This window comes from Lissotriton vulgaris, chromosome 4_1 (genome assembly GCF_964263255.1).
Source record: "Lissotriton vulgaris chromosome 4_1, aLisVul1.2, whole genome shotgun sequence".
Classification (NCBI taxonomy): Eukaryota; Metazoa; Chordata; class Amphibia; order Caudata; family Salamandridae; genus Lissotriton; species Lissotriton vulgaris.
In genome coordinates, this window is record NC_141691.1 from 500,732,862 (window position 1) to 500,760,159 (window position 27,298).

The 27,298-nt window shown below is 42.0% G+C and overlaps 1 protein-coding gene across 1 annotated transcript in view; it reads right to left on the reverse strand.

Annotated features, from left to right (window-relative positions):
• The window catches only part of LOC147718900 (gamma-aminobutyric acid receptor subunit beta-4-like), a 790,247-nt gene that overhangs the window by 213,076 nt on the left and 549,873 nt on the right, over positions 1–27,298 (reverse strand). The window contains exon 5 of the mRNA XM_086967262.1: positions 4,508–4,590. Coding sequence (XP_086823388.1) covers positions 4,508–4,590 — 83 coding nt within the window. The remainder of the gene's footprint in view (positions 1–4,507; positions 4,591–27,298) is intronic.

Consider the following 27,298-nt stretch of genomic DNA (forward strand, 5'->3'; position numbering starts at 1 on the left):
CGGGGTGCATCGTTCCACATGTAATCCAGTGCTGTTTAGGAAGAAACTGAAAACCTTGTTCTTTGTGGACGTCTAATTTCCTCCCTGCTGACCACTCTACGTCTGTCCTCACAGGAGTAGCTTGCGCTTTATAAAATGCCTATCATATTAAGAGCTCAAGATCTACTGGGAAGTTACTGATGTTTCAGGATGATAGAAAGCTCTTAATTAGTTGATGTGATTAACAACAAAAAATGGACACGATCTCATTGATATTCTTAAGTACTGTGCTACAGCTGGCTCAAACTGTATGCATGATATTAAAGGAAAAGTTCTAGGAGATAATCATATCTGAATATCAACACTTCATTGTTCAGAGCTCATGAAAATCTGAGACTGAAACAAATGTAGATATATTTCTGTCAAGAGCAAGAATAAATGTGCTTTTCGAGAGGGAACAACTTTAAAATGAGTGGAGTTGTAGGAGAATGAATTTCCCCAAAAGGAAATGTTTACCCCTTGTGTCATGCTCCACCTTTATCATCTATATCCCCTCTCTCATGGTTCTCTAATCATACCACCAGTGATACCACCTGTGCCCTAATTTTCTTCATCACCCACGCGCTGATTCACTGTAACTAGTTTGCTGCCTTTCACTACAATTCATTGTCTATAGCCATTCACATTTCAGTACTGGCAGACACCAGTGATGTCAGAGATATGCTGTACTCTGCATTCCAACTTACCATGATGAATGTGTGGCATTCTGGGAATGATATCTCTTCTCTCTGAAAAATCCTGAGAAGCAACAATTCAAAGTAGGTTTGCTCATGTATTTTCTGTAACAACTGGAAACAAGGAAGCAGGGAATACTAGGAGGAATTCCTCACCAGTGGCGGATTGTAAACTTTGCATATGGAGTGTAACTACCCACTTTGAATTGCTAGCTTGAGTTCCTATGGAAGGATCAAATGGGCTTCCGGGATGATCTCGAACTAAGAAAATATTAGTGTGCTCAAATCATGCACAATTTTCACCTACTTCATTTGAAACGCCACTGGCAATGAATCAGAATCTATTAAACATTCAGGCACTTATATGGTGTGCCAAGCAAGCCTAGCCCACTGGCACTACATTAGAGCAATGAGGCCCATCTTTCCAGAAATGTCTACAATCAGTCAATAATTATTACCACTATATCAGGACACAAATCATGCCAAAGGAGGGCTACATCAATTCAGAAATCCCACAATCTGTCAAAAGTAGGAAGTATACTAGGACTCACCTTATGCCAGTAGTGGGTCCCTTCATGCCAAAGATGTCCGCAGTCAACCAGCAATTTCTAACACTAAGCCACTAGTGTTTACTTCATGCCTTAGATGCCAACAATTGCCTTACATTGCATAAGAATATCATTATAAATTGCCCCATGAGACTAGGAGTGAGCTCCATTATGTGAGAGATGCTCCCCCTATGTCTGGCAGGGAGAGGTAGCACTAGATACTGTGGATCCTAGAAGTGAACCTTATTTGCTACAAATGCATACTGTCCAAGAAGCACACACATACAGACGCACACACACATACCCAAAGATATGATCACAAGCACACACACATATACATATACATACACACTCACTCCTCTGCATTCCTAGGCAATAAGACAACTTAAGTCAAGGAAGGCTCCGTGGAGGCATTGTTATCCCTGCTTCCATTTGCGAAGATAAGACCAATTACTGTTCTGGTTCCACTAGGCTGTGTAATACATGGCCGGCAATCTCTGTAACACTATATGTGACCATGGGACCAGAATGATCATTAGGACTGAGAACCAAGAGGGAGAGCACTCTGTGAAAGACATGAGGGTCTCAGATCTCTTGCAGGCCTCACAATGCTCCCACTCGCTTCTGAAAGCCAAAACAGAGCATCTGTGGTTGGACGTTCGATCCATCATAGCACAGATTAAGTTGGCTGCTACCTGTCATGCACAAGTACTCAATGAGGCACCACCTCCTGCAGTGTGCAGAAGGCCGTACCTCAGCGATCCAGCCTCACTGACCACACCTGACACAATTGGTAGCAGCAGTCAAGAGCCTCACACCTAGAAGCAAATGCAGCAGAGGGGAAACAAAGGCTCACACTTTGTTAGCACTTCTCACATACTTAAGAGAGCCAGCGTATCACTTTGTTCAGTCTCTGTTTAGGAGATTTGCATGCACTGTAAGAACGCCAGATGTGTTGATCTTTCCCAGTATTTGCAGTAAATAAAATAAGTAGCATTTATATAGCGCTTACTACCCCTGAGGAGGCGATGTAATAATTTAAATATCACTATTTCTTTTAAAGTAAAGCACAATGACCCAGCACTCCACAATAAAAAGTCATCAATGAACAAGCATAGCAGAAATTAGAATCCATTCAGCAGGTCTTTTTTATAAATGTTCTTTATTCATATTCTTCACACGACTGTAGCCAATGCGTTTCGTCCTATAGGACTTCTTCAGGGCTTATCAATTTCTAATATTGTCCTGCCTGTACTACTGGCTGTCTACACTTGATAGAAGCTCTTATTGATATTTTTCGGTACGTTCATCTGGTTTATATCCGAAGTTTGGACACCTCAACGTTTTCCAGAATTGCATCTCCCTTTATTTCGAAAATTTACATTTCATAAGTCCTATTGGACGAAACGCGTTGGCTACGGTCGTGTGAAGAATTTGAATAAAGAACATTTATAAAAAAGACCTGCTGAATGGATTCTAATTTCTGCTATACTTGTTCATTGATGACTTTTTATTGTGGAGTGCTGGATCACTGTGCTTTATTGTAAATTGCAGGAATTTCCCTTGGAAGCTTAGGGGTATTGAGCTTCATGTCCTTAGCACGCGGATTTTTGATTACATAAACCATATTACTGATAGGTGCAGTCATTATTGCCTTATACCCTGTGCTCTCTCTTTTGTTGTTTATGTATTTCTTTTAAAGCACTATTGCTAGAGGAAGCTTTACGCTGACAAAAGGCAACATTGTTTTATGTGTAGCGTACAAAAGTGTGAATCTTCTGCCTACTTCAGGAGGGTTTGAAAGTATACTCGAAATGTGCTCAAATGTACTAATGATACACCTGCTAAACATATATGTGAGGGCTTAAGATCTAATGTCACTTCCTGTGATGTCACGCACTGTGACGTCAAGCGCCTCACGCGCCGCGATGTCACGCACCGTGATGTCACACACTGTGTTGCCACTTGCATACTCATTAACTAGGTTAGTCCCCCCCCACTTCTTTTTTTAGGACTTGTGCCAGGGCACAAGTCATAGATGATGAGCCAGTGCTCATCATCTATGCCCGATTGACAGTTTATGGTGTGTCACTGCTATGGGACAAAACAAACATTATGGGGGATTGATTTAGAGGAACATGAAGCCACGCCCATGAAGATGACGAGATGAGAACGATGTGTTTACATTTGGCCTTGTAAACTGCAATTGCCTGTAACAAATCCAACTAATTCTGCCCCAATATGCAGGGATGCCTCAATCTACATGTGTATAGGAAATGACATGCTCTCCGACGGGCTGCATTTGAAAAATGATTGGCATCTCCCATTACTGTTGGGTGTGTCGAGCTGCCTGAAAACACCTGGGCCTCAGCCCCTTCCCTCAGGTACCATTTCATGCTCGAGTGACAGCATCTTTCATTCTCCCACATCAAGCCTGTTGATCACACTCTTGTGTTTCTAGGGGCATTCCTTGCTCAACAATGAGTAACTGAATGATTCGATATTGTAATTGTTATAGTTCTTTGAATCTTTTGGAGCTTTGTCAGACCTCGCATAAAATTAAACATTGTTTCTGACTTTAGTTAGAATGAAGCTTCATGTGAGAGGTGAATGGTGGACAAGGTTATATAATCCAATTCAATGGCTTTCAAGCCATTTTACAAGAAGATATTAGCTGCATTTAATGAGGAATGCATAGCAAATCTGACAGCCACTTGCACTCTGCCTGCAATGGCTTCCTTGTCGTCATCGTTTGTTTACATTTCTGCTTGCATTTCTACTTTCTCCTCCTGCCCAGTATAACTGCCAGCCATATGTGCTCTGCATGTAATGGCTTCCGCGCCGTCATCGTTTTTTACATTTCTACCTTCTCCTATCCTGTATAATGGGCATCTTTCTTTCCTGCAATGGAGTCAGCGGCCTTGCCTGCCACATACCTCACTTGGCGATCACTATGATCCGTTTTGTTTCTCAATGTACCAGGAGCCTCAGAGCTCCGGTTGGTGACATCACCTGGCAGGCTATGTGTTCACCACCATGAGCTTTTGGTGCGTTGTACCGAGATCCCTCTTCTCTCAAGCTACTTCGCCTTAAAAGGAAATGGAGTGCCGCGAAATGCAACAGAATACATGAATGTTAAACGGCTGGGACGTCTACGTCGCTCCCCACGTCACCGCTCCCCTAGTACACACATGGTACACAAAGATAAAGGGATGGGCGCGAGCTGAATACACAATGAATACCCACAACTCTCAATTTCCAGCGTGCAGTTCTGCTGGTCCAGAGGGTATCTTCGCAGGTCCATCATACAAGCTGCTGTTGTCGTGATTCTGAAAGATGAAAAAATAAAAGGAAGAAATCAAAGTCAGGCAGCAAGAGGGGCCACTGTTTCCATAGCAACCTGAGAGAAGTGGTTGGGTGGGGGTGAAGGAGAAGCTAAAAGGGAGGGGAAAGGAGGAAGGGAGCTCTCTCGCTGCCGCACGGCTTAAATCTTTCGTGACTCACTTCAGCAAAAGCCTGTTTTTTATATTCATAGAAGGAGGAGGGTGGAGGGGAAGGACACGAGAGCGAGGCCAAAAGGAAGCGGGATCAGAAGGAAAGCGAGAGGAAGGGGGGAGGGGTGCGTTTCATGTATTGTGTGCTTGTGTGTGTGTGTGTGATGTGTAATGTGTTGGATTCCTATAGCCGTGCGCGTTGGAATAAAAGAAAGAAAGAGTAGGTCTTCTCAAGCAAGACACAACATTTCACTTAAAAAACAAAAACAAAAAAAACAACAACAAAACAAAGGACTACCTGAATGTCAGGATGGAAATCTCCGTTTTTTAGTGCATGCTAATTATATATCCGGCTGATCGCCCAGGCCCGAGTTCTTCCACATTGATTTCTTGCACATTATATATTTTCAATGGAGAAACAGGTATGAAATCGATATGCCCCGTACCCTGTAAATATTTTGGCATCATGCGCCTCTGCCCTTTCACCATGTTTAAAAAAACGAAATGCTCTTGTGGGGATGAGCTTAAAGAAGCTCGCAACCTGTAAAAGAGTATAACTGTTACCTACTCTCTACTCTACATGAATCTACCTCTATCTGCTTAGTCTCTATACAAACAGCTTAAATACAATAACAGTAATAAAATATATATAGAGGCACACGTGTGTGTATAAATAGAGAGACATCAGCGATATGTGTTTGTAAGTATCTATATATTTATTTTATATTGCTATACTATTGACCTGACTCCAATTTTTGCCGATGCCTCCTTCAGTCAGGAGCACAGCAGCGGTCAGCGGCAGCGACAACAACGAATATGTGTGTATATATAATAATTATATTATTATAAATTAAATATACATTATGTATACGCATATTCTTTGTTGTCGCTGCAGCTGCCGTGCTCCTGGCTAAAGGGGGCATGGGCAAAAATTTGAGTCAGGTCAATAGTATATCAATACTACAAAAATATATTAAATAAACTAAAGATAAACAGTAACTGTGTATGCTGTTTCCTAACTATTTTTTCTCACTGAATTCTTCAACAGCTGCCCGTTCTCTTTTTATTTTTCTCTCAAACATATTCTTAACCACTTCTCATGTACACTTTTATTCTTTTTATGAGTTTATGCAGGGTCAACCGGCCTGATACCTAGCAGATCATCCAGGTTTTTAAAAAAACACAATAATCTCTACAGTCACCTCTACTGGTCAGGCTACTATTTAAATGGCAACTTGAGTGACTTTCAATGCAAAGACTAACTATGTCTCCAATTATATTTGCTGAGGGGTCCACCATGCACATTGAGACTTTCAATTAAGTAATTTCAGATAGAGCATTGATATCATCGATTGTATTATAAAACATGTCATGAGTGATGAAACATGTGTGGCAATTAGCGGCGCAAGGCGAGACACAACATGGAGGTACTTCAGGGCGCAAGTTGACTCATAGTATTGGTGAACAACATTTCTTAATGCATATCAGTGCAAAAACGCTTGGGCAGACCCAACATTTCATGAAGGCAAGACCTATTTGCTTTGTCAATGCTTGTTTTATAATACACTTTATTCCCCACCATTGCTGTGCACGGCCTTTAGCTATAACCAGTGGAGGTGACAGAAGTCCTGGCCTGTGGCCTGGCCATGTGCCAACTCCCCCGCAGTCATCCCATGCTATGCATGGTTGTGCGCAGTGGTGGTTCGCCACAAGGCATTCCCTGTGCCCAACCTGCCATGGTGTCTAACCTCAAATGTGGACAACCTTTGGCCTTGCACATCAGGGGGTTGGCTGGGAGGTCTATCCTGCACCCAACCTGCCACATGCACCAAATCCCTGGTGTTCATTGCCTTTGGCCTTTGGCCTAGCACTGGGGGCTTTGGTATCAGATAAAATAAATGACTTACAAACATACTAAGAAACTTTCAATGCAGTAATGCAGTAACAATTTAAATATGCATTTATTACTACAATGTAGTGGTTAAATTGAATGTTATTGCTACAGTGAAGATGAATTTAGGCAATCTTAAAGTAACTTTAAGTTGATAAAGACAACTTCTCTCACAGTCACAGCCTTTTTTTTATTAATAGCATTGGATCTTACGGTTCTTGATTAAAACCCATGGGGCAGATTTACAATAAACTAATGCAGGGCGGTGCAGCAAGTCATTTTGCTGCGCTGCATTAGTTATGAGGCACAGGGATGCAACATATGTACAACAATATGTCGCATCTCTGTGCTTCCCCCTTCTCTGGTGCACAAACTGCTGCCATGCACCGATGCAGGCACCCTTGCACCATGGCGCAAGATGCCTGCGTTACGGGGATGATTGTTTATGTGCAGGAAGGATCACCTTGCTGCACATAAACAATCAGAAATGGTGTTTTACAACTTCTATGTGTGCTGCATTAGCACACATAAAACTTGTAAAACGTCATTGATTTAAAGGAATGTTTATGTACAGAAAGGGTCACCTTTCTGTACATAAACAATCATTAGAGCTCATTTCCTTGATCTATGTGTACTACAGTATACATTTCTCCTCGTTGCACCTCCCAATGCTTACCCTGAGGAGGTGTAGATTCAGCCGCATCTCCAGATTTTCGATTTCTTGTAAATATGGAAATGTGTCTGGTTCCATGGGTGTTGCGTGGGAAGACCCACAGCAACACCCATGGAATGCCCCTTTCATGCAAAGTGCTGCGTGCCAAGGGGCTGTATTACCTGTGCTTCTACTTTTCAATTTCAAGCACTGTTTACAAGGACAGGAAAAGCCACAGAAGGTGGCTTTTCCTGTCCTTGTAAATATGGGGCAGAAAAATGCGCTGCCGGTGCATTACAAAAAGTGACGCACTGGCAGCCCAAGGTGCTTGTAAATCTGCCCCCCTACATGTGGATGAGCAGGTGTAATTATCACCATGGTTCTAGTGTTGGGGATTCATTATGACCTATTCGAGTGTTCGTCTGTCGTGAGTCTTGGCACTTCTCACATTCAGCTACGGTAAGTAATGACATCAGGCCTGAATCAGAGCGCGGCCATTGCAGGGACAGGAACTCTGGGTCCCCGTTTGGTGCTTCGGTGTGTATGTCGACCCTTTGTGTCGTTTTGCGCCACCTCCCTTTGTTGTGAAAGAGGTATATGCATGGTGCTCCTTCGCAGTTATTAACAACCATGGATGGATAGCTGTGCAATAAGGATCACCAGAATAGTAAGGCAAAGACACGGGAAGATAACCAAATCAGAGGACGTAGGCATATATGGCTAGATGCAGCTTAGGAGGAAAAGCGCACAATACCTTAGGAAGAAACTAATGGCGCAAACCTGGTAGGCAGAGAGGGAGAAACTGCATCAGCCGGGCCCTGTCTCTTTAAGAAACCTTGAGTGCTAAATTTATCTCTCTGCTGTCTGTGAAAACTGTTTGTAGAAGATGAAGCTGCCTGGAGGAGCGCCTTTGCCACTGCCTGGCTCGCTATAAATAGACTCTGCGCCTGAGACAAAGAGATGCTTTATACATCCATACTGGGCTCAGAGGCAGCCGTGCACCCGCGCCTAATCACCAGCGTGCCCACCTTTAAAAAGGACATTTATCAGCTACGACAGACATGCAGAAAATGGGAAACACGGGGAAATCCGCTGCTAAAATGCATGCATATTAGTTCACAATCTGGGCATCCTCGCTCGCAGAGCGACACGTCGACAAATATGTCAGGCTGCACTGACTGCCTATTTTCCAGCTTCTGTCTGAATGCAGGAGCTTCCGCCGCATGGAAATGAGGCTTAAAACTCTGAAGGAACATCAATGAATGTAATCCTTTCCAACAGTAGAAGTCAGAGACCCTTTCATGGGATTGGCTTGTGCACCTTAATACGTGTAGACAACAGTGCAGTACACAGCCTTTGCTCTCCACAAATGGAAATCACTGCCTCGGACGGTGTCCTGTAAAAATAGAACAAAAACCATTGCCACCGAAAACTTTAGATCAACAATTAGCAAAGCAAGGCCCAAATGAACCAGAAAAAAAGGAGCACGCTGTCTCTGGTTGAACACAAAACCTCTGCCAATTTATGTAGTAATCTTGGGAAATGCCACAGAAATGATTTTCTTTACAAGAGCATTTGAAAATATTTTCATAAAAGACAGCTTTATATCTGGCAAGGATTGCCGTTATAACGCCGTTCACTGCTTTAGATAATATGACCTGTACTTTTTCTTTTGCTGAATCAAATGCATACATGGTTGATAGGCCCGTTGAGTTGCAGCCTTTTATTTTTTCATTTACCTCCAATCATCCACCTGCCTATCCATCCGTCTACCATCCATCTATTAATACATTCATATAATTGCTCTTCCATCTGTCCTTCATTCCATTCGTCCTTCCTTCTATCATTCATTCATCCATCAATTCATCATCCATTTACTGACCTACCCACCTGCACATCTATAAAGGCTTAGGGGCATATTACCAAGAACTGCGTTAAAAGTATTGCCGCTTTAGCAGCAGGAAATTTGCGCTAAAGAGGCGATAATAGGCTTGATAATATGCCTTTGAGAATTCCAATAGAAGCCCATGTTCACACCAGAACATGGACTTCTATGGGAATTCACAAGGGCATATTATCAAGCCCATTATCGCCGCTTTAGCGGCCGTTTCTGGCCGCTAAAGCGGCGATATTTTTAACGCTGTTTCTTGATAATATGCCCCTTATTTCCCCCACTGTTCACTACCTTATGGCTGTGTTGGCTGGAGTTAGCTATTCACTTATTGGAACATGGTCACTGTATCACAAAGCTGGGCTCCCAAAAGTGTAAAGAGGCCAGAGATTTCTAAATATCTGTCAGAGAGACCAACCATTTACTGAAAAACTTGTGCGTAGAGTGGCACTGTTTATATATTTGTTGTGGTTTTTTTTGCAGTTTTAAAGTGATGATATTATCCATAAAGACTATACTTACGACAAGAATTTAAAGCAAAAGTTGTTGGTTCCTCAGTTTAAGGTGTGTGCCATGCCAACTCCACCAGGCTCACTGGTACCTGGAAAATATTTGTCTGTTGCACCAGGAGTCAGAGAATTCCGCGCTGTCAAACTCGTGGGTATGCTTTTACTTTCAATGTGAAGAGTGGTTGAACAGTCGAAACTTAAGGGCGGCGGAGGAGCATCACCAGACTGTTGCTACCCAGCAGAGGCAACAGTGAAAAAGAAAATAATAATAAAATAGTTTTAATATATTTTTCTTTTTCGTTGTTGTGGGAATTACTAAGTGCGCATGATGGTTTAGCCGGTCGTTTTAGGCCAGCCAAACCGACATGCGTTCTTAGCATAGAATAGAATTACCAGCATGAGAGCAGCGGTGGGATTGGAATCTTGGAGCCTATGCAGTGTGCGCCAGTCGAGGATCGGGAAGGAGGAAGACGGAGTGCACGCAGCATCAGGCAAGACGTAATTTGTTTAATTATAAATATATATATATATATATATACATATATATATATATACATACACACACACACACGCATATATATATATATGTAGATATATATATATATATATATATATATATATATATATATATATATATATATATATATATATATATATATATTTATGAATATATATTAAAATATTTTAAAAAAATACTGCCCTACTTAGTCACATCGGGACCTGCCGCTACTGCTTATAAAGAATGATTGTGGGGCAGAATTGCAAAAAGTAGCAGAAGTGCTCAAAATATTAAATTGTCCTGTCTGTTTTCTTTCATTTGTGAATATAATTGGGCATTTATTCATGATATTCAATAACTTAGAAGACTTGCATCTGATTATCAGTAAATACAAGTCCATACTTAAGGGGACACCAGGGCATCGGATCAGTGGGCAGACCTGGTGAAATACATCTGATTTGTTGCACAAAAAGTTCTGCATACTTTACAGTTTGTGGTGCCTGGATATGCAGGTGTGTTCCATGGACTTGCAATGGTGATTGTGATGACAGACCGTTATTGAGGTGTTGCGCTGGAGACAGGATATCTGTGTTGCAGATGAAGGAGAAGCTGAGGTCTATTCCAATGTTAGGCACCTGGCTTACAGCTACACCCAAATACTGCATCGAGAGAAGATGGCCTAGTACGTGGGTACAGATATTCACTCCCTTGTAGGCGTTACCATAGCATCACAGATCTATCTGAGCTTAATCTCAAAGATCAAGCTATGCCTTCATGTATTGTATTCTAGGGTATCTGTCTGTAAGTGTGTTGGAAATCAGTACCTGTTTGCAGTGTCTTCCCACTATTTGCCCCCTTTGAAAACCCTGGATGGTGGTTTTGTGACTTTGAGAGTGCCCTGGGCTCTGCTGGGCAGCACCAGGGCCAATACTATTTTGAAAACACCTCCTGTGATGTTGAAACACACGTGAAAAAAATGTTTACTTTGTATCAAGGAACACTATGTGTTAGGGCACACCTATCATTGGCATGACCTACCCTATAAGTCCCAATTGCATAATGGGCAGGGGGAATTAAAACTACCTTTAAGTCCCTAGGACAGAATAGGGCATGGCAGTTTAGAGGACAGCGGCCATTTTCTCCACTTGCCCATGAGCACTGCTGAGAGCCTGAGGTCATTTTAAAGGCAGTCCTGTATTGCAGCACTGCTTTTAAATGTAAATTGTGCCCAAACTTGACTTTGGTCATAGGGTAACTTAAATGTGATAAGCTACAATTTTGTAGCATTTTAGGTTCTCCCAGGGTCTCCCCCAGGTGTCCAAGGGGTGGGGGCATGTCATTACAAGGAGAGCCCTTATAAAAGATGTTTTAAACACCCTGGGGTTAGAGAAATTGCACATTTCACTTTCCCAATTGTAGTAAAGTGCCTCCCAAAATCGACGTTGGCGCTATGAGCACTGTGGAGTAAGGAGCTATGCAAATGTTGCATATTTAGGAGCTCCTAAAGTCTCCCTAGGTGCACCATAGGTAAGAGGTCATGTAACTAGAAGCAGGACCCATATAAAAGATGATTTATATGCCATGATGATGCAGAAATTGCACATTGCGGTTTCCCCATTGTAGATGCCTAGCTCTATAGGATAACATGTTAATAGTTATGAATACATAATTATCCCTAGGAATCAAAGAAAATATATTTCAAGGACTTAGGAGAATGGTATTGATAAATCCAACAACATGTTATTGTTGAAATTATCATCAAGTATACAGAAATGAAGTTATACCAGTTAAACCAGCCTTACGGGCCCTCCACTGGCTCCCCATTGAGAGGAGAGTGGAGTTTAAGGCCCTTGCCACGTGTCATCGTATCTTGAACGGCAAAGCACCTCTTCCGCTTCAGAGCCTAGTATCCCATTATGAGCCTGCACGCAGTCTTCGGTCCTCGCAGACCGTGCTGTTAAAAGTCCCAAGAATTTTCAAAGCTCGTATGGGAGGTAGATCCTTTAGATACCTTGCTCCCAAGCGCTGGAACAATCTTCCGCTGGAACTTCGGCTTGAACCCTCCGAAGTCCAGTTTAGGAAAAAACTTAAAACGCACCTTTTCAGCAGATAGCTTGGTTGGGAGGAGGGGGGACAGTCACTCCACTTGTCATAGCGCGGGGACACGCCAGTGGCGTAACCAGGCGCTTAATAAATGTCCATTAATAATAATAATAATAAGACTATCTTGTCTGTAAGCCAAACTTCAGCCTTCCTGCCCTCTTCCCTGATTTGTCAGATTTAACAGGATTAGCCAGGCTGCTTTGACGAAGTGATAAGTGGCTCACCCAGGGACAGACTATCTGATAGAGAGAGCTCTGCTACACAGGGATGCCAGAGCAGGGGGAGGGGTCATAAAGCATGAGTTTCAAAAGGGAAATAGGTCAGGCAGGGATTGCCAAGTCCATCTACCTACCGTACCCACCAGGAAAGTAATGATAAAGTTCAACTATTTGAAGCAACATTACTACAAAGAAAAATAAAGGTAGCTAGAGCACAGCAGACTCTGGATACAACATGGCCCATGGAGAGAAAAATCACAGATGCTCAACTACTCTCAAATCAGGAGATGCTCACCTAATCCTAGTCACTCAGATATGCAAATCCATGTAGAATCTGCAGATACAGAAATGACAACAAGGAATTTCTATCTATATACACGCACATCATGAATAGAAAGTTGATTAAACAATGTTCAATAGCAAGCGTGTTGTCTGTAGAAAGAAGAGATTGTTGAAGTGGTGCTTTACAAGGTGCAGCTGAAAATTTCCACTGACTAGATTTTGAATGTTAAGGTTTCTTTTACCTTTCATGAATAGAATGGTGAGTAACAATGAATACAGGTGATTTAGTGATTTCTTTTCTGTGAAATATGGGGTCTGATACCATTATATCTTGCACAATAAAAGCAGTAAAAAATATATAATTTCATCAGAACACTATAATCTAAACATAGGATCATCTTTCATGATTATCGATCTATTCTCTGACGACCATATTGGACCAAATTACACAACATTCGTTAGCTAGCAGACTCAGCTTTTCACCACCAAGAAACACACTGCACAAGCTCTATGCAATGTGTGCAAGTGATGTATTTATCAAACAGCAGCCTTAGTACCCCTAATCATTTCATGGGTCAAATTTTGTGGACACATCTACTTGTGATATAAAGTGACTACAGACTATGCAAATAGTGTTATACAAGGAAATCAGGTTACATAAGAGCTATTTTAGACTGGTTACAAAGTGCTTAGTGCATTGGTTGTAAAACTGTATTACACATTTAAACAGACAAATTTTCCTCAAACTGTAGGCTTTGAACTGTAGAAATGACATGAAAGAAAACGTCTGATTATTCTATACAATTATTTGCAGTATAAGACATTCAAAATTCATGGCAATGATTATTGCAAATAATTAGTCATTTTTGCCTGCTGAAAATACATATGATAAGAACTAAGCATATAACAATTTAGGGTACTAAGGCTGCTAATACCTAAATCAATCACTTGCACTTCCTACATAGAGGCTGTGCTGTGTGTTTCTTGATGGTAAAACGCAGTCTTTGTAGATAAATTCTGGTCAATTCCATGCTTCCCTCACGAGTCGCCGGACTAAGAGGCCAGAAATCATGGCAGAAGCTTGTTGCTGGATCTATCTATCTATCTATCTATCTATCTATCTATCTATCTATCTATCTATCTATCTATCTATCTATCTATCTATCTATCTATCTATCTATCTATCTATCTATCTATCTATCTATCTATCTATCTATCTATCTATCTATCTATCTATCTATCTATCTATCTATCTATCTATCTATCCATCTATCCATCTATCTATCTATCTATCTATCTATCTATCTATCTATCTATCTATCTATCTATCTATCTATCTATCTATCTATCTATCTATCTATCTATCTATCGATCTATTTAAACAGCAAAATTAAAGTTACAAGGATGTTATGGTTAGGCTAAGATTTTATACGTACAAAACCAGTGAAATTGACTAGTGATAGTTACCTGAGCTAGCTCTATCTTACACCCCTGCAATGCACTTCTTATGATCTCACATATTATATCACTCTTAACATGGTCAGTGACATCATTCATGATTTCTCAAATGAAATCACTGATGACATCATTAACCGCATGCGCGCTAGCGGTTTTCCCGCTGAGCGCTGCGATCTTAAAAATCCCGCGTTACGTGACAAGGTCAACTCGTCACACGCACAGCGCAGGTAACGCCCATGACGAGCTGACCTTGTCACACGCTTCAAAGGGGTTAGTGACAATATCCAGTAAGTGTAAGTATTTTCTAAGAATTTTAGATTGTTAAACCTATATACTAAGTTACTACAAAAGTTAAATTATCATACTAGGTGATCTACTAATGAGCGATACTACTTCTACCTTATATTATGTGAGTGTCTGTGTGACACTGTGTATCCGTGTATGAGTGGGTGTCTGAATGGCTGTATGGGTGTGTGAGTGGCTATGTGAGTGGCTGCATGGTTGCGTTTGTGAGTATGGGAGTAGCTATATGGGCGATTGAGTGGCTGTTTTGCAGTGTGAGTGGATGTGTGAGTGGCTGCATGGGTGGGTTAGTGGCGGTGTTGTCGGAGATAACAATGAACAATAAGCTTTTAAAATAAAACACAACATTGAATCTACTATCGGTATACATACTGACTCACCTTACGGGACTACAACACCCGTAATGCTTTAATAATTATGCACGAAGCAAAAGGCAATCAGGGCAATTTCAAATAAAAGCATACCGGAAATGTGGTGATCTGAGACTTCAATGCGTGTTCTTGAGCCGATGAAGAAGAGGCATTTGCCTCAAAACGCATCGGCCATGAGGAATTTGCATGGCATCTGTGAGGCAAGCTGCAACGAGGTCAGAATACCAGATGGTGGGTGCATGGTTGTGTGCCCTTTCAATGCTTTGGGCAATTTGTTGGACAAAATATATATATATATATATATATATATATATATATATATATATATATATATATATATATATATATATATATATATATATATATATATATATATATATATATATTTATATATAACATTTATTTTCACTCAAAAAACAAGGATGCTATAGTTAGGCTCAGATTTCTTTCATACAAAAACAGTTAAATTTAGCAGGTATAGTTACCTGAGCTAGCTATAATTTACACCCCGCAATGCACTTGTTTTGTATATGTGAAATCTGAGCCTACCTATAACATCCATGTGACCTTTTTTCCGTAAATTTCTAAGTATTTTAAATGCTATTTCCTAACTATAACATCCCTGTAACCTTTGTTTTTTTCATTGCATTTCTAAGGCTTTTTAATTTTAATTTCTAACTGTAACCTTTGAGAGTTAGTGAGTGCATGAGTTTCTCAGTGGGTGTGTGAGTGTCTGAGTTGTGGGTCTGTGAGTAGGTGTGAGTGTGTCTGAAGGGGTTTAAGAGAGCCTCCATGAGTGTGTCCCTCAGTCTGTAAGTGGGTGCCTGAGTCTCTGAGTGGGTCTGTGAGTGAGTGCATGAGTTTCTCAGTGGGTCTGTGAATGGGTGTATGAGTCTCTGAATGGGTCTTTGAGTGGGTTAGTGAGTCTGATTGGGTCTGTGAGTGGTTGTGTGTGAGACTGAGTGGGTCTGTGAGTGGATGCATGAATGTCTAGAAGGCTCTGCGAGTGAGTGTGTGAGTGTTTGAGTGGGTCTGTGAGTTGGTGTGTGAGTGTTTGTGTGGGTTTGTGAGTGGGTCTGTGAGTCAGTAAGTGGATGTGTGAGTGGCCAGGCCACATTTGAATGGGGGTTGGTGGATTTTACCCTGGGGACACCATCTGACGGGGCACACCATATTTGAATTAGGTAGGGCCACACAAGACCCTTTCCTGGCCTGTTTTGAGGCCAAGGGACCTCATCCTGCTGAGCCGGGCCATAAATGAATGGGGCGGGGGCCGTAGCACCCCCTTCCCTCTGCTGATATTGGCCCCAGGACCCTATCTCCCAGGACCAGGCCTTAAAATATATATTTTTTTAGTGGGAGAGGGGAGCCACGCGGCCCGCTCCTGAGTAAATTTTAGGCCCGGGGACCCTATCCCTGGCCATAAATAAATGAGAGAGGGAGGCCACACAGCTTCCCTATCCTGGCTAATTTGGTCCCCCGGGGACCTCATTCCCCGGGCCCAGCCATGTGTCTCTGGGTGTCCTGGTCACAGCCAGGTAACACAGTGTGCATGATGAAGACTGTGAGGTGAGCCTCAAGGCACTCGCGGTCCCAGCCTTCTCCCTGCCTCCTCCAGGAGCCAGTATCCTGAGAGGCCTCAGGATTTTTACTAAACCAACACATCCGGAGACAAAATCAGAGTTATCAGAGGAATAGGGAGCAAATAACATGCAATGCTCACTAAACATGATAAAGATTTGAATAAAACACGCAAACATTGATCTGGAGTAAGTGCATGTGATAATTATAGATATAGAATAAAAATCACACAACATTCTAACAAGGAAGAATCGAAAAAACTGAGTAAAGACATGCAAATCTATCTGGAAAACACAAACACAGGAAATTCGTAAGAAACTAAATTGATACAAACAACGTAGAATTCTAGCATTTTTTGCTAAAAGTTTTGATGCTTTGAAGCAGAATTACTCATAAGGCAAGCCAGCGGTTAAAGGACATATAACCAGTGGATCTGACAAAAGTGAAAATGAAAGCGCAAACAGTACAAACCCTTAAAAAAAGATTGCTTTTTTAGGAGAAATTAGGCTAATGCACTTAGACCAGACACTACCGAGAGGCAGCTGAAAGGGAGCAGGAAGTGGTAAAGGACGTGGAAGGGGAGATTTAAAATGTACAAAAGCACCAGAAAAACAAGACGATCATGGAGAAAGAAAACAATATTCCTTATGGAATGTAAATAGAAGAAAATAAAGGATGAAGAAAATACAGTTATCAATCTTTTAAAAAACACACTTACCAAAGAAAAACAGAAAATATTAAACAAAGGCCTCTCTTATCACCCCGAAAGACATTTAGACTACACAGACATAAGGATAGATTTATACAAATATGTGCGAAAACTAAAACTGGCAAAAGTACAAGCGAACAAACCTACATCAAATATCCTGGACACAACAAGAGATACACATGAACAGCAGTGGACTTAACCATAGAACAAATTCCTGATTTAAAAAACATGTTTGAACTAATGTAAAATCTAGAAGGAGATCAAATGACTGAAAGGCAAATACTTCAGGATTTATCATTAGATACTCACAAACACACCTCTAGTGGGCTAAAAAACTGCCTCACACTATCGCCAGAAAATACATTTTATATGTTTTCAGAGCGATCATGAGAGATTTGGAATATATGGAAAAAACTCGACAAGGAAAAAAGCCAGAAAATCTTTCTAAAAAGGGATATATTTCCTTGAAGAAATTAAGGAAAATGACAGTGTGATAATAAAAGCGGAGGACAAATGTGGAAATATAGTACTTCAAAACAAAAGTGACTATATAGAAGAGGCTTATAGACAACTTAATGATGGAACCAAATATAACAAATGTGATCACAACCCCATCAACCAAATGACATTGGACCTAAACAAAAAGTTAAAGATTTGGCATGAGTCAAATTTGATCAATGATGATGAGTTTCACTTCTTAACAAGAGATCAACAGACAATTCCCACTAGATAATTTCTACCCAAAATTCATAACTCTCTGATCTTCTGAGGAGACCCATTGCATCCTCTTGCGAGTCTTTTTAAAAAAAAAATTTCAACCTATGTGGATGATTTTTAGCAACAATTGTTTTAAAGTTAAGTTGTTACATAAGAGATATGGTAGATTTCCTTCAAATATTGGCAGAAACTACATGGGAGCCAAACTACATGATGGCAACCATAGATGTAGTATCCTTGTGTACATCCATTAAACAAGAAATTGGTCTACAAGCATGCACTTACTACTTAAAACAACAGGAACTAACAGAGCTACAACATTCAGATATGCTATTAACAATGATCGTACATTGCCTAAAAAACAACTTTTTTTCTTTTTAACCATGATTTTTATCAACAGCTATGCGGTACAGCCCTGGGAATTTCCTTTTCACCCAACTATGCAAAACTGACAATGGGCTTGGGGGGAACGGAAATAGCATGGGGGTGGAGAATCAAGAGGCTCTGAACAAGATAATCCTTTGGGTTTGATTTATAAATGATTTGATCATAATTTGGACTGGCGAAAGAGAGGACTTTATGGAGTATTTTAGCAAGAAAAATACAAATAAAATAGGATTATCCTTCACATGCCCCCCTAGCCAAACCAATATAAACTTTTTGGACACATGTATATGAATCTGTTGTTGTGACCAGACCTCTGTATCTCTGTCACAGGGGTGGTGGGCTACCGGCCCACTCATGTAAAATTCCAGTGCTACACACAAGCCTAGGTCCTACTACTAGCATCAGCATGATGTGTAGCACATCAATACTATCTTAATCAACACAGATGTTATCTCACTACCCAATTATGGGACTCTTATTGCTGAAATTGGTTGATAGTATTTTGAAAGCTTTACTGGTTGGAAGAAATATATTTGATTGGGATTGGGTATTAAACGTTATGTTAAATGTACAAGGATGGCACACCATGTTAATGAATGAACGTTAGAGTTTTTGTTAATAATTATTATTATTATTATTCTGAGTTTTGTATAGCGCCTGGTTACCAATAGGCATCCCAGCGCTTCCAGAACATAACACTACTGAAAGAATGAAGGGATTAAACAGAGAACAAAAAAGTTTTAAAAAGTTTACGAAACCGAAGCAGACTAGCTTCCGATCGCAGTTGTAGGGGCAGTGAGTTCCACAAGGAGGCCACATTTATTGAGAACCTTCTGCCACCCGTTCTAGCCTTTTTCACCCTGCCAACCTGGAGGAGATGTTGATGGTCAGAGCGAAGAGAACGAGAGGCCTTGTAAGGCTGGACCATCTCCTCAAGAATAGGAGGGCCTACCCCGTGCAGAACTTTGTGGGCAATACAAAGAGACTTGAATTTCACCCTGTCCCTCACAGGGAGCCAATGCAATGCCCTCAACGCCGGGCAAGCAGATTGACGCCTGGGGAGACCCGTCAAAAGCCTGGCAGCCGCGTTCTGCACTTGCTGCAGTTTATTCAGGGTAGATTCGGGCGCGCCCAGGAATAGCGCATTGCTGAAATCCAGCAGCGAGATGATAAGTCCCTGGATGAGAAGCCTTCGAGTAGCCACTGGGAGCAGAGGCAGAATCTTCTGGGCTGAGCGGAGCAGGCCAAAGCACACGCCAGCGGTCTTTTTGGCATGAGTTTTAAACGATAGGTCCTGCTCCAGCCACACCCCCAGGCTCTTGATCTCCTGCTTGGGGGGGGTACCGTTCCCAGACAGTCTGGCCAGCTGCTGGGGGACAAAGATGGAGAAGAGTTCCCCAGCAGCATCAACTCCGTCTTGGAGCCATTTAGCTTTAGGGCTGAGCTGCACATCCACGTGTAGATCCTCTCAAGACACGCGTGCAGCCTGTCGGGATGGTGCGCCGACTGGGAGAGGCCTACCACCAGCTGAGTATCATCAGCATAACTGATGATTTTAATACCCAGCGGCAGTACCACACTCTCCAGGGGGGCCATGTAAACGTTGAATAGGGTAGGGCTCAATGAAGAGCCCTGTGGCACACCACACTGGAGAGGGGTTGAAGATGATTTTTCATGGCCTTCCCACACCTCAAATGTACGACCTTCCAAGAAGGAAGCGAACCATTTGAGGGCCAGACCCGTGACCCCCACCCCCAACAGCCGTTGGAGAAGCACCTGATGGTCCACGGTGTCAAAAGCAGCGCTGAGGTCCAGGAGGATCACTGCCACTGATCCCCCCGAATCCAACATGCTCCTTGCATTCTCCACGACCGCCAGCAGGGCGGTGTCAGTCCCCTGACCGGGACGAAAACCCGTTTGGGAGTCGCCCAGGAGGGAATTGGCTTCCAAGAAGTCCGAGAGGCGGCTATTCACCAGCTTCTCAGCCACCTTACTGATACCCGGCAGCAAGGAGATAGGCCGAAAGTTGGCGAGGTCGGCGGGATCGAGATTAGGCTTTTTCAAAAGGGCCTTAACCACCGCCCCTTTCCAGCTGGGGGGGACTACCCCTTGGGCGAGGGACAGGTTTATCAGGTCCGTCACAGGGCCGCCAATTGTAGAGGACACCTGTTTAAGATATTTGATCGGTGCTGGGTCTTTCGGGGAGCCACTCTTCATAGACCTCAGAACCGCCAGGACTTCCTCCATCGTGACCGGACCTAGGGAGGCCAGCTCCACCGATTGCATATTAAGTTGAGAGCTGGAATTATCATCCGAAGAAGGGACCTCACCTAGCCGGGGAAGGGAAGCCAATATGTTGTCAATTTTGCTTTTGAAAAAAGAGGCCAGTTCTGCGCATTTTTTGCGAGGGTCCTCGTGGAGAACCTGAGGTTCGGGGGCATGCAGTAACTCCTTACTGACCCTGAAAGACTCTTTAGAAGAGTTGGCCGCAGAGCCTATGCGCTCTTCAAAGAATCCTGATTTTGCCACTCGAATAGCGGATTTATACCTGCTCAGAGCCGCACGATATTCTTTACGACTCGACTCACTCCAATCTCTCCTCCAAGACCGCTCTAGCCTCTTGCATCCCTTCCTCAGGGTTCTCAATTCCGACGAATACCAAGGTGCGGAGCCCACTCTCTTCCCTCTCATAAGTTGTTTCTTTTTGGGTAGGAGAGTGTCCAGAGAATCTACGAGCCAGGTATGTAGATTTGCATCAGCGACTATCGGGTCAACTCCCTGAGGGGGCTGCGTAGCCTCCAGGTGTGCCGCCCAAGTGTCGACTGGGAGCCTCGACCAGGCTCTCTCCAAGGTGTGAACCCTTGGGACCACCGCAGCAGGACTGTCAAATTGCCAAGTCGCGGACACCAAAAAATGGTCTGTCCAAGGCAGGGCAAGAGCCGAAGATGGAATAAGATGGTCCAAGTTAGAAAGTATAGGATCGAGCAGGTGGCCCTTCTCATGGGTCACGCCCGAGTTGACCAAGTTAATTCCAAACGAATTAAGATCATCGAGCAGATCGACTCCCGCGACGTTGGTAGGGTCATCAAGATGGATATTAAAATCCCCGAGAACAACAAAGTTGGCAGTTGAAGAGGCAAGAAGAGCAGTAATTTCTAAGAGAGAGTTAGGGAAGCTACCCAGGGGTCCAGGAGGGCGGTAAATCAACAAGCCTACCAAAGATACTGTAGGTGATAACCGAAGGGAGAACTGTAAGCTCTCACAATCAGTCACCCCTCCATTCTGGATCTTACAAGCGAGCGTGTCTCTGTAAAGAACAGCAATAATGAGGAAATTATATTGAAATCTATGTTCAATTGGGTATTAAATTATATGTAAATATACACGGATGTGAGAGACAATCACCTCAATTTGTGTATCTACTATCTTTGCCTGCAATATTGACTGTGCATCTGTGAACCACATAACAAACAAAAAAACAATACAGCAATCAGCTCTGGTGCAGCAATTAATTAGTTGAATGATCCTATCTTTTGTTGTTTTAATATTTCTACTTGATTTATTTGTATGAAATACTACAATCTGGATTTAAAAGTGCTGTTATCAGTATTCTTACCTTTGCACTTCAATTATTCGTGGGGCTGGGGCAAAACCCAACTCAAAGAGATACATGGGTACTCCACATGCACTAAACTCCTTTTCTTATATGGTAGGAAAATAGAGCAACTCAGTCCGGAAGCCCTAACTTCACCCAGATGCACTTTAAACCACAGGACCCAATTTGCCTAGAGCCAGAGCAGAGAGTGATTCTGATTGCAGAAGCTATCGGGCAAACAGAAGCAATAGAATTGAGGAAACATTAAGCTCAAGCAAAACAGGACCAAACACTTCAACAAAACCCTATTCTTTGTTATAAAGAAGCACCTGCCAAGCCCTGAAGAATGCTCTTAAAAAAGTGAATCCACAAGAAATATATTCACGCCAATAAAATACCTCAAGGACTACGAATACTAGTCTTTCATCCATTATAAACAACAGACCCCCACCAAATTATGACAATGGGAAACTCACCTCAAAGACGCATGCAGTAACATGATCAAACAATTAATTTAAATAAGGGATAAATAAAGCAACAAATACACAAAAGAGGTCAACAGGTTAATTAAGAAGATTGAGAATGCAAACAGGGAAGTTGTGCAAAGAAGAACTTTGAAGTCCTCAACAAGGTGGTTGATGAGATTGAAGAGGATATCATAAGGAGAAAAAATAGAAAATACAGAAGGGAGCATTTGGATTATCAACTAGAACACATTTACACAGTCGTAAAGAAATACAACAACCTCAATAAAACACAAATAACAGAGGAACAATATACCCCACAGCTCAGCCACCAGCCAGCTTAAATACTGACTCACTAGGAAATGAAATATAAGCATTTACAGCACAAGTTAGGGTACATTTTAGAAGAGGCCAAATGACAAAAAGTAGGCATAAAAAATCCAAACACTCAAGATACAAGAAATCAGCAGGAAACACATCAGACCAAACCGGACCAGCCATCAACCTCAGGTATAAAAACCCATGCAAGAAGGAAGGAATAAGAGAAGGACAAAGCAAAAACAACTACTTTGCTGTGAACGTCTCCAATATGAATCTCACAGAGCTTCAAACCCAGGTCATCAGCCGAGGTCTGCAGTGTTATTCTACGGCCTTTTGGAATCAAGTGGATTCTAAAATAGATTAGCACAAATTATTTTAAAAAATCGAATTGAAGGTATTCTTCTCCAACAAAGCTCCAAGACTGGGATGCTGTTTAACAAGATGCCAGTAATCTCACTATACAGGATTTAGAGGAAATTCATCTCCTATCAAGACTACTGAATATGGATAACAATATGGACTACACACTTAGTCAAACTGTTCATTATCAGGAAATAGATACAACCTACACTGTGATCAGCAATATTGGTAAGAAACCATTCTTCACCCAACAACTACCTCTAAGTAATACTATTGATGCATTTTAGAATGGCACTAGAAAGAAATTAGAAAGGTAATTAAGCATGGGCGAATTTTGCGAATCTGGCGTTCGCGAATTTTGCGAATTTGCGAACTCGCAATCCGCAAAATCCGCAAATTCTCACGAATTTGCGGATTGTTTTTGTGTTCGCAAGGATTTCTGCCAGTTCGCAAGGATTTCTGACAGTTCGCGAGTGTTTTGTACCAGTTTGCAATTGCGAACTTACATGTCAGCTCGCAACGGTCACGATTATGTTGTTTCTACATCTGGTTCATCATCACAGGTTCCCAGCACCCTCTGTTTCACCCCTGCCACCCTCTGTTTCACCCATGCCACCCTCTGGTACATCAATGCCACCCTCTGGCTCATCATCACTGTAGATTATGGGGGGAAAAAGCAAGCACACCTGCCTGCTTCAACTGACATGAATTAATTTGGGGTTGATTTATTAATGTGTCACTGTTTTAAAATTCCAGTCTGGCACCTGCTTCCTTATCTGTAATTTGCTTTCTGTTGCAGTGCAATTTTTTTTTCCAGGACCTTTGTGGCCTACTTGTAGCTATTCTATGAGCCTGCTGTGAGGGTCAGAGCAGGGTCATACAATTGTTGCAACTAGCAACTGAACTCTGGAGGGGCCCTTGTCAGGAAGCACTACAGGGAATGGTTACTAATGATGAGTTTGAACTTTTGAACCTGCTTTCACTTTTGCAAAACTCGTTTTTCTGCAGAACAGCATTACAGCAACTGTAATGCCCCAAACAAGCTTATATGAGAAAGTTGATATCTAATCCAAAAGTTATCCAAAGAAAATCAAAAGGCCTCAAATCCAAAAAAGTGCAGGCAAATGTCAACCTGAGGAGTTCTTCTGATAAAAATCATCATTTTCAGAAGGTCTATGCTGCTTGCTAGTAGATTTCTTGTGCAGAATTGCAATTTTTGTAATTTCGCGAGTGCAAGATTGTTGCTACCCGCCGCACCTACATGTTCGCAAATTGCGAACTTACACCGCACGCCGCAAAATTGTATCACCAAGAAAAAAAATCTGCTGCGTGCGAATTTGTGGATTTTCGGTAAATTTGCGAGCGTCCGCGGATTGCGAATTTACCGAAAATCCGCAAAATCCGCGAGCGGAACGGATTTTCCGCCCATGCTTAAAGGTAATATACCAAATATGAGAAAACAATGACATTTAAACCCTCAAACCTCAAAAAGAAAGAAAAATGGGCTATTCTCACACTCAAGCAGAGCCTAGAATTCATCATTAAAGAAGCAGATAAGGATGGAAATGCAGTTAAATTATCCATCAATGAATATATCCAGGAAGCACAGAAACACCTGCAGGACACTCGCTCCTACAAGAAACAAACCAAGAATCCAACAAAACAGATCAGTTCTGAATTAAAAAATTATTTGTAAGAATTGTGCAGTCAGGGACTCCTAACATTTAAGAAAATGTACTATCTATTCATAAAACATCCTACTTCCAATAATTCACAAAAAAAGTGTTCCCCTTCTGGGGTTGCCAATAATAGCGGACATAGACTCGATTTGCTCATGCTTGGAACAATATTTAGCCCAACAGCTATAGCCTTTTATGAAGAATTCACCATCATACATTATTGACATAGGATAATATTGATGAACAAGAAGACTATATCCTGGTAACCATAGATATTGTAAACCTCTGTATATCTATACAACATGATCATGGGATGCAAGTAGTCGACACTCTGTTAACCAAGTCAGTACACTTGGAATACAAAACCGTGATCCTGGAAATGTTACACTCCTGCCTGCCAAATAATGTCTTTTGCTTCAACAATGATTATTTCTTACCCATACAGAGGACTTCGGGGAAAGCTAAATTATCTCCTCCATATGCCTGCCTCCTAATGGGTGAAGTGGAGAAATATTGGTGATGAGCTGATAAGTTTCAAGAGTTTACCCCATATATTGTACTTTAGGAACGCTACATACATGACATTCTATGCATCTGACAAGGACCATCGGAAAGCCTTAAAATTTACCATCAACTAATAAACATAAATGAAAGGAACATCAAAACAACTGCAGAATTCTCAACCAAACAGATTAATGTCTTAAAACTTGCCATATAAATTCAAAACAATAAAAACACAAACTTTCCTACATAGAAAGGGACCGTCAGCAAATTCAACATTTCAGGCTGTAAGATATGCCCACGTTTGCCCCTTTTTGTATGGTCTCCCCCACTTTTTGCTAGATTTTATTGTTACTTTTTGGAATCTACACAGGGACAATAATGTCCAGTGCATGTGCTCAGGCACCTAAAACATGTCAACATTTGCAATAATCCCAATTGGCATATTTAACTTACCTATAAATCCTTGTATATGGTAAAAAGAGTACCCAGATCCCATATGTAAAATGTCACTAGTGAACTGCTGTACACCATTGTGCCACCACTAGAATGACAGTGCAAAACATTACTGCAGGTCTACTACTGTAGCAGTTTTAAAAATGCAATGTCAACCTGTCAAAATCCCCCTTTTTGAGAGGCATAAAACCGTTCTATTAAATATTAATGTCACCCCTAAGAAGGCCAGGGTGCATGGCATTTAAAGGTAGATCATATAAATGCATCCTGCAAAACTAATCCTTATGGTGACACGTCATTAAAAGCTATTTTCACTGTAGCAGGGTAGACTGTTCCATAGGAAAGCATTAGGAGTTAATATTAACATTGAGTAATATTATCTCTGCCTAGGAACCTGCTAAAAAGTTAACTCCTTAGCTTTTAAAAATACTTATTGCAAATCCAATTTATTGTTAAACTCCTATTTGTACTAAGTATTTTAGAAAAGGTACTATTAAAAGTCTCCTTTAGCCTGCCTAAAGCCTGTAGATGCCCATTTGCATGAGCTTCTGACTGTCACCCAGGAGCTGAAAAGCTCATTGATGAGGTACAACTTGCTCTCAGAGCTGTGCTAAAGGTCTTGGGTGTGAGGAGGCGTTCTGTTCCTCTGATAGGGTGACCATCTGGGCAGTGCCCAGGAAATGTATTTTCTTCAAAAAAGCATGCCCTATCACAGGCAGATGTACCACCTGGGCCATCCCCCTTCCCACAGACCCAGTGGGAATGAAGCTGCCCCAAGTACCAGTTATAATTGACCAGTGAGAAGAAGTTGCTGAGTTCACTGGTCACACCTCTAGGGTGGACACTGGAGCTCTGCACGGGGGAAGAAAGGTTCTTCCATCTTGGTTTTTAGGTAGAGAGGTTCAATGTAGCTTTCTTTACAGTAGGGAACACAGGGAAGGATGTTAAAGTGGGTATGGGTGCCCCGAAGGAACTTTTCCCTATGCTAAGGAGGGGCCAGACATCACCCACAGGCTAGTGCCATGCTTACATGTGGCACCCCTGGACACCCTCTTAAAACACTACTGGACCTGTGAAAGACAGAAGAAGGCCTAAATCAGCTGTAGCACAAATGGAGAGCCCTTAGTGACTGGACCAGCTCCCACTTGTAGGCAGAACAAAGAAGTGTACCTCAAGAGTCAGGTGGCTGAACTCCTGTTAAGCTACATGCACACAACAAGATAAAAAAGCCACCATTTCCTGAAGAACCCAGCTGACCAGTCCAATTGGACCTGCCATGGGCTCTGCTGGTGGCTTCTGCTGGAACGAGGTCAAACCCCATGTTGGAAAATGGCCCTCCTCGAAGTGTCATCCCAAACCTTTTGCCTTCCTCTTCCTCTTTTCCTGGCCTTCTTTTTGTTGGCTTTATGACTCTGTGCACTTTACCATTGCTAACCAGTGTATATGCTCTCTCCTCTAAAAATAGTTATAATTGGTTTACACCTGTTTGGCATATTTGATTTACTTGTAAGTCCCTTGTAAAATGGTATACCACATATATCCAGGGCCTGTAAACCATTTGTTACTAGTAGGCCTGCAGCACTACTTGTGCCACCC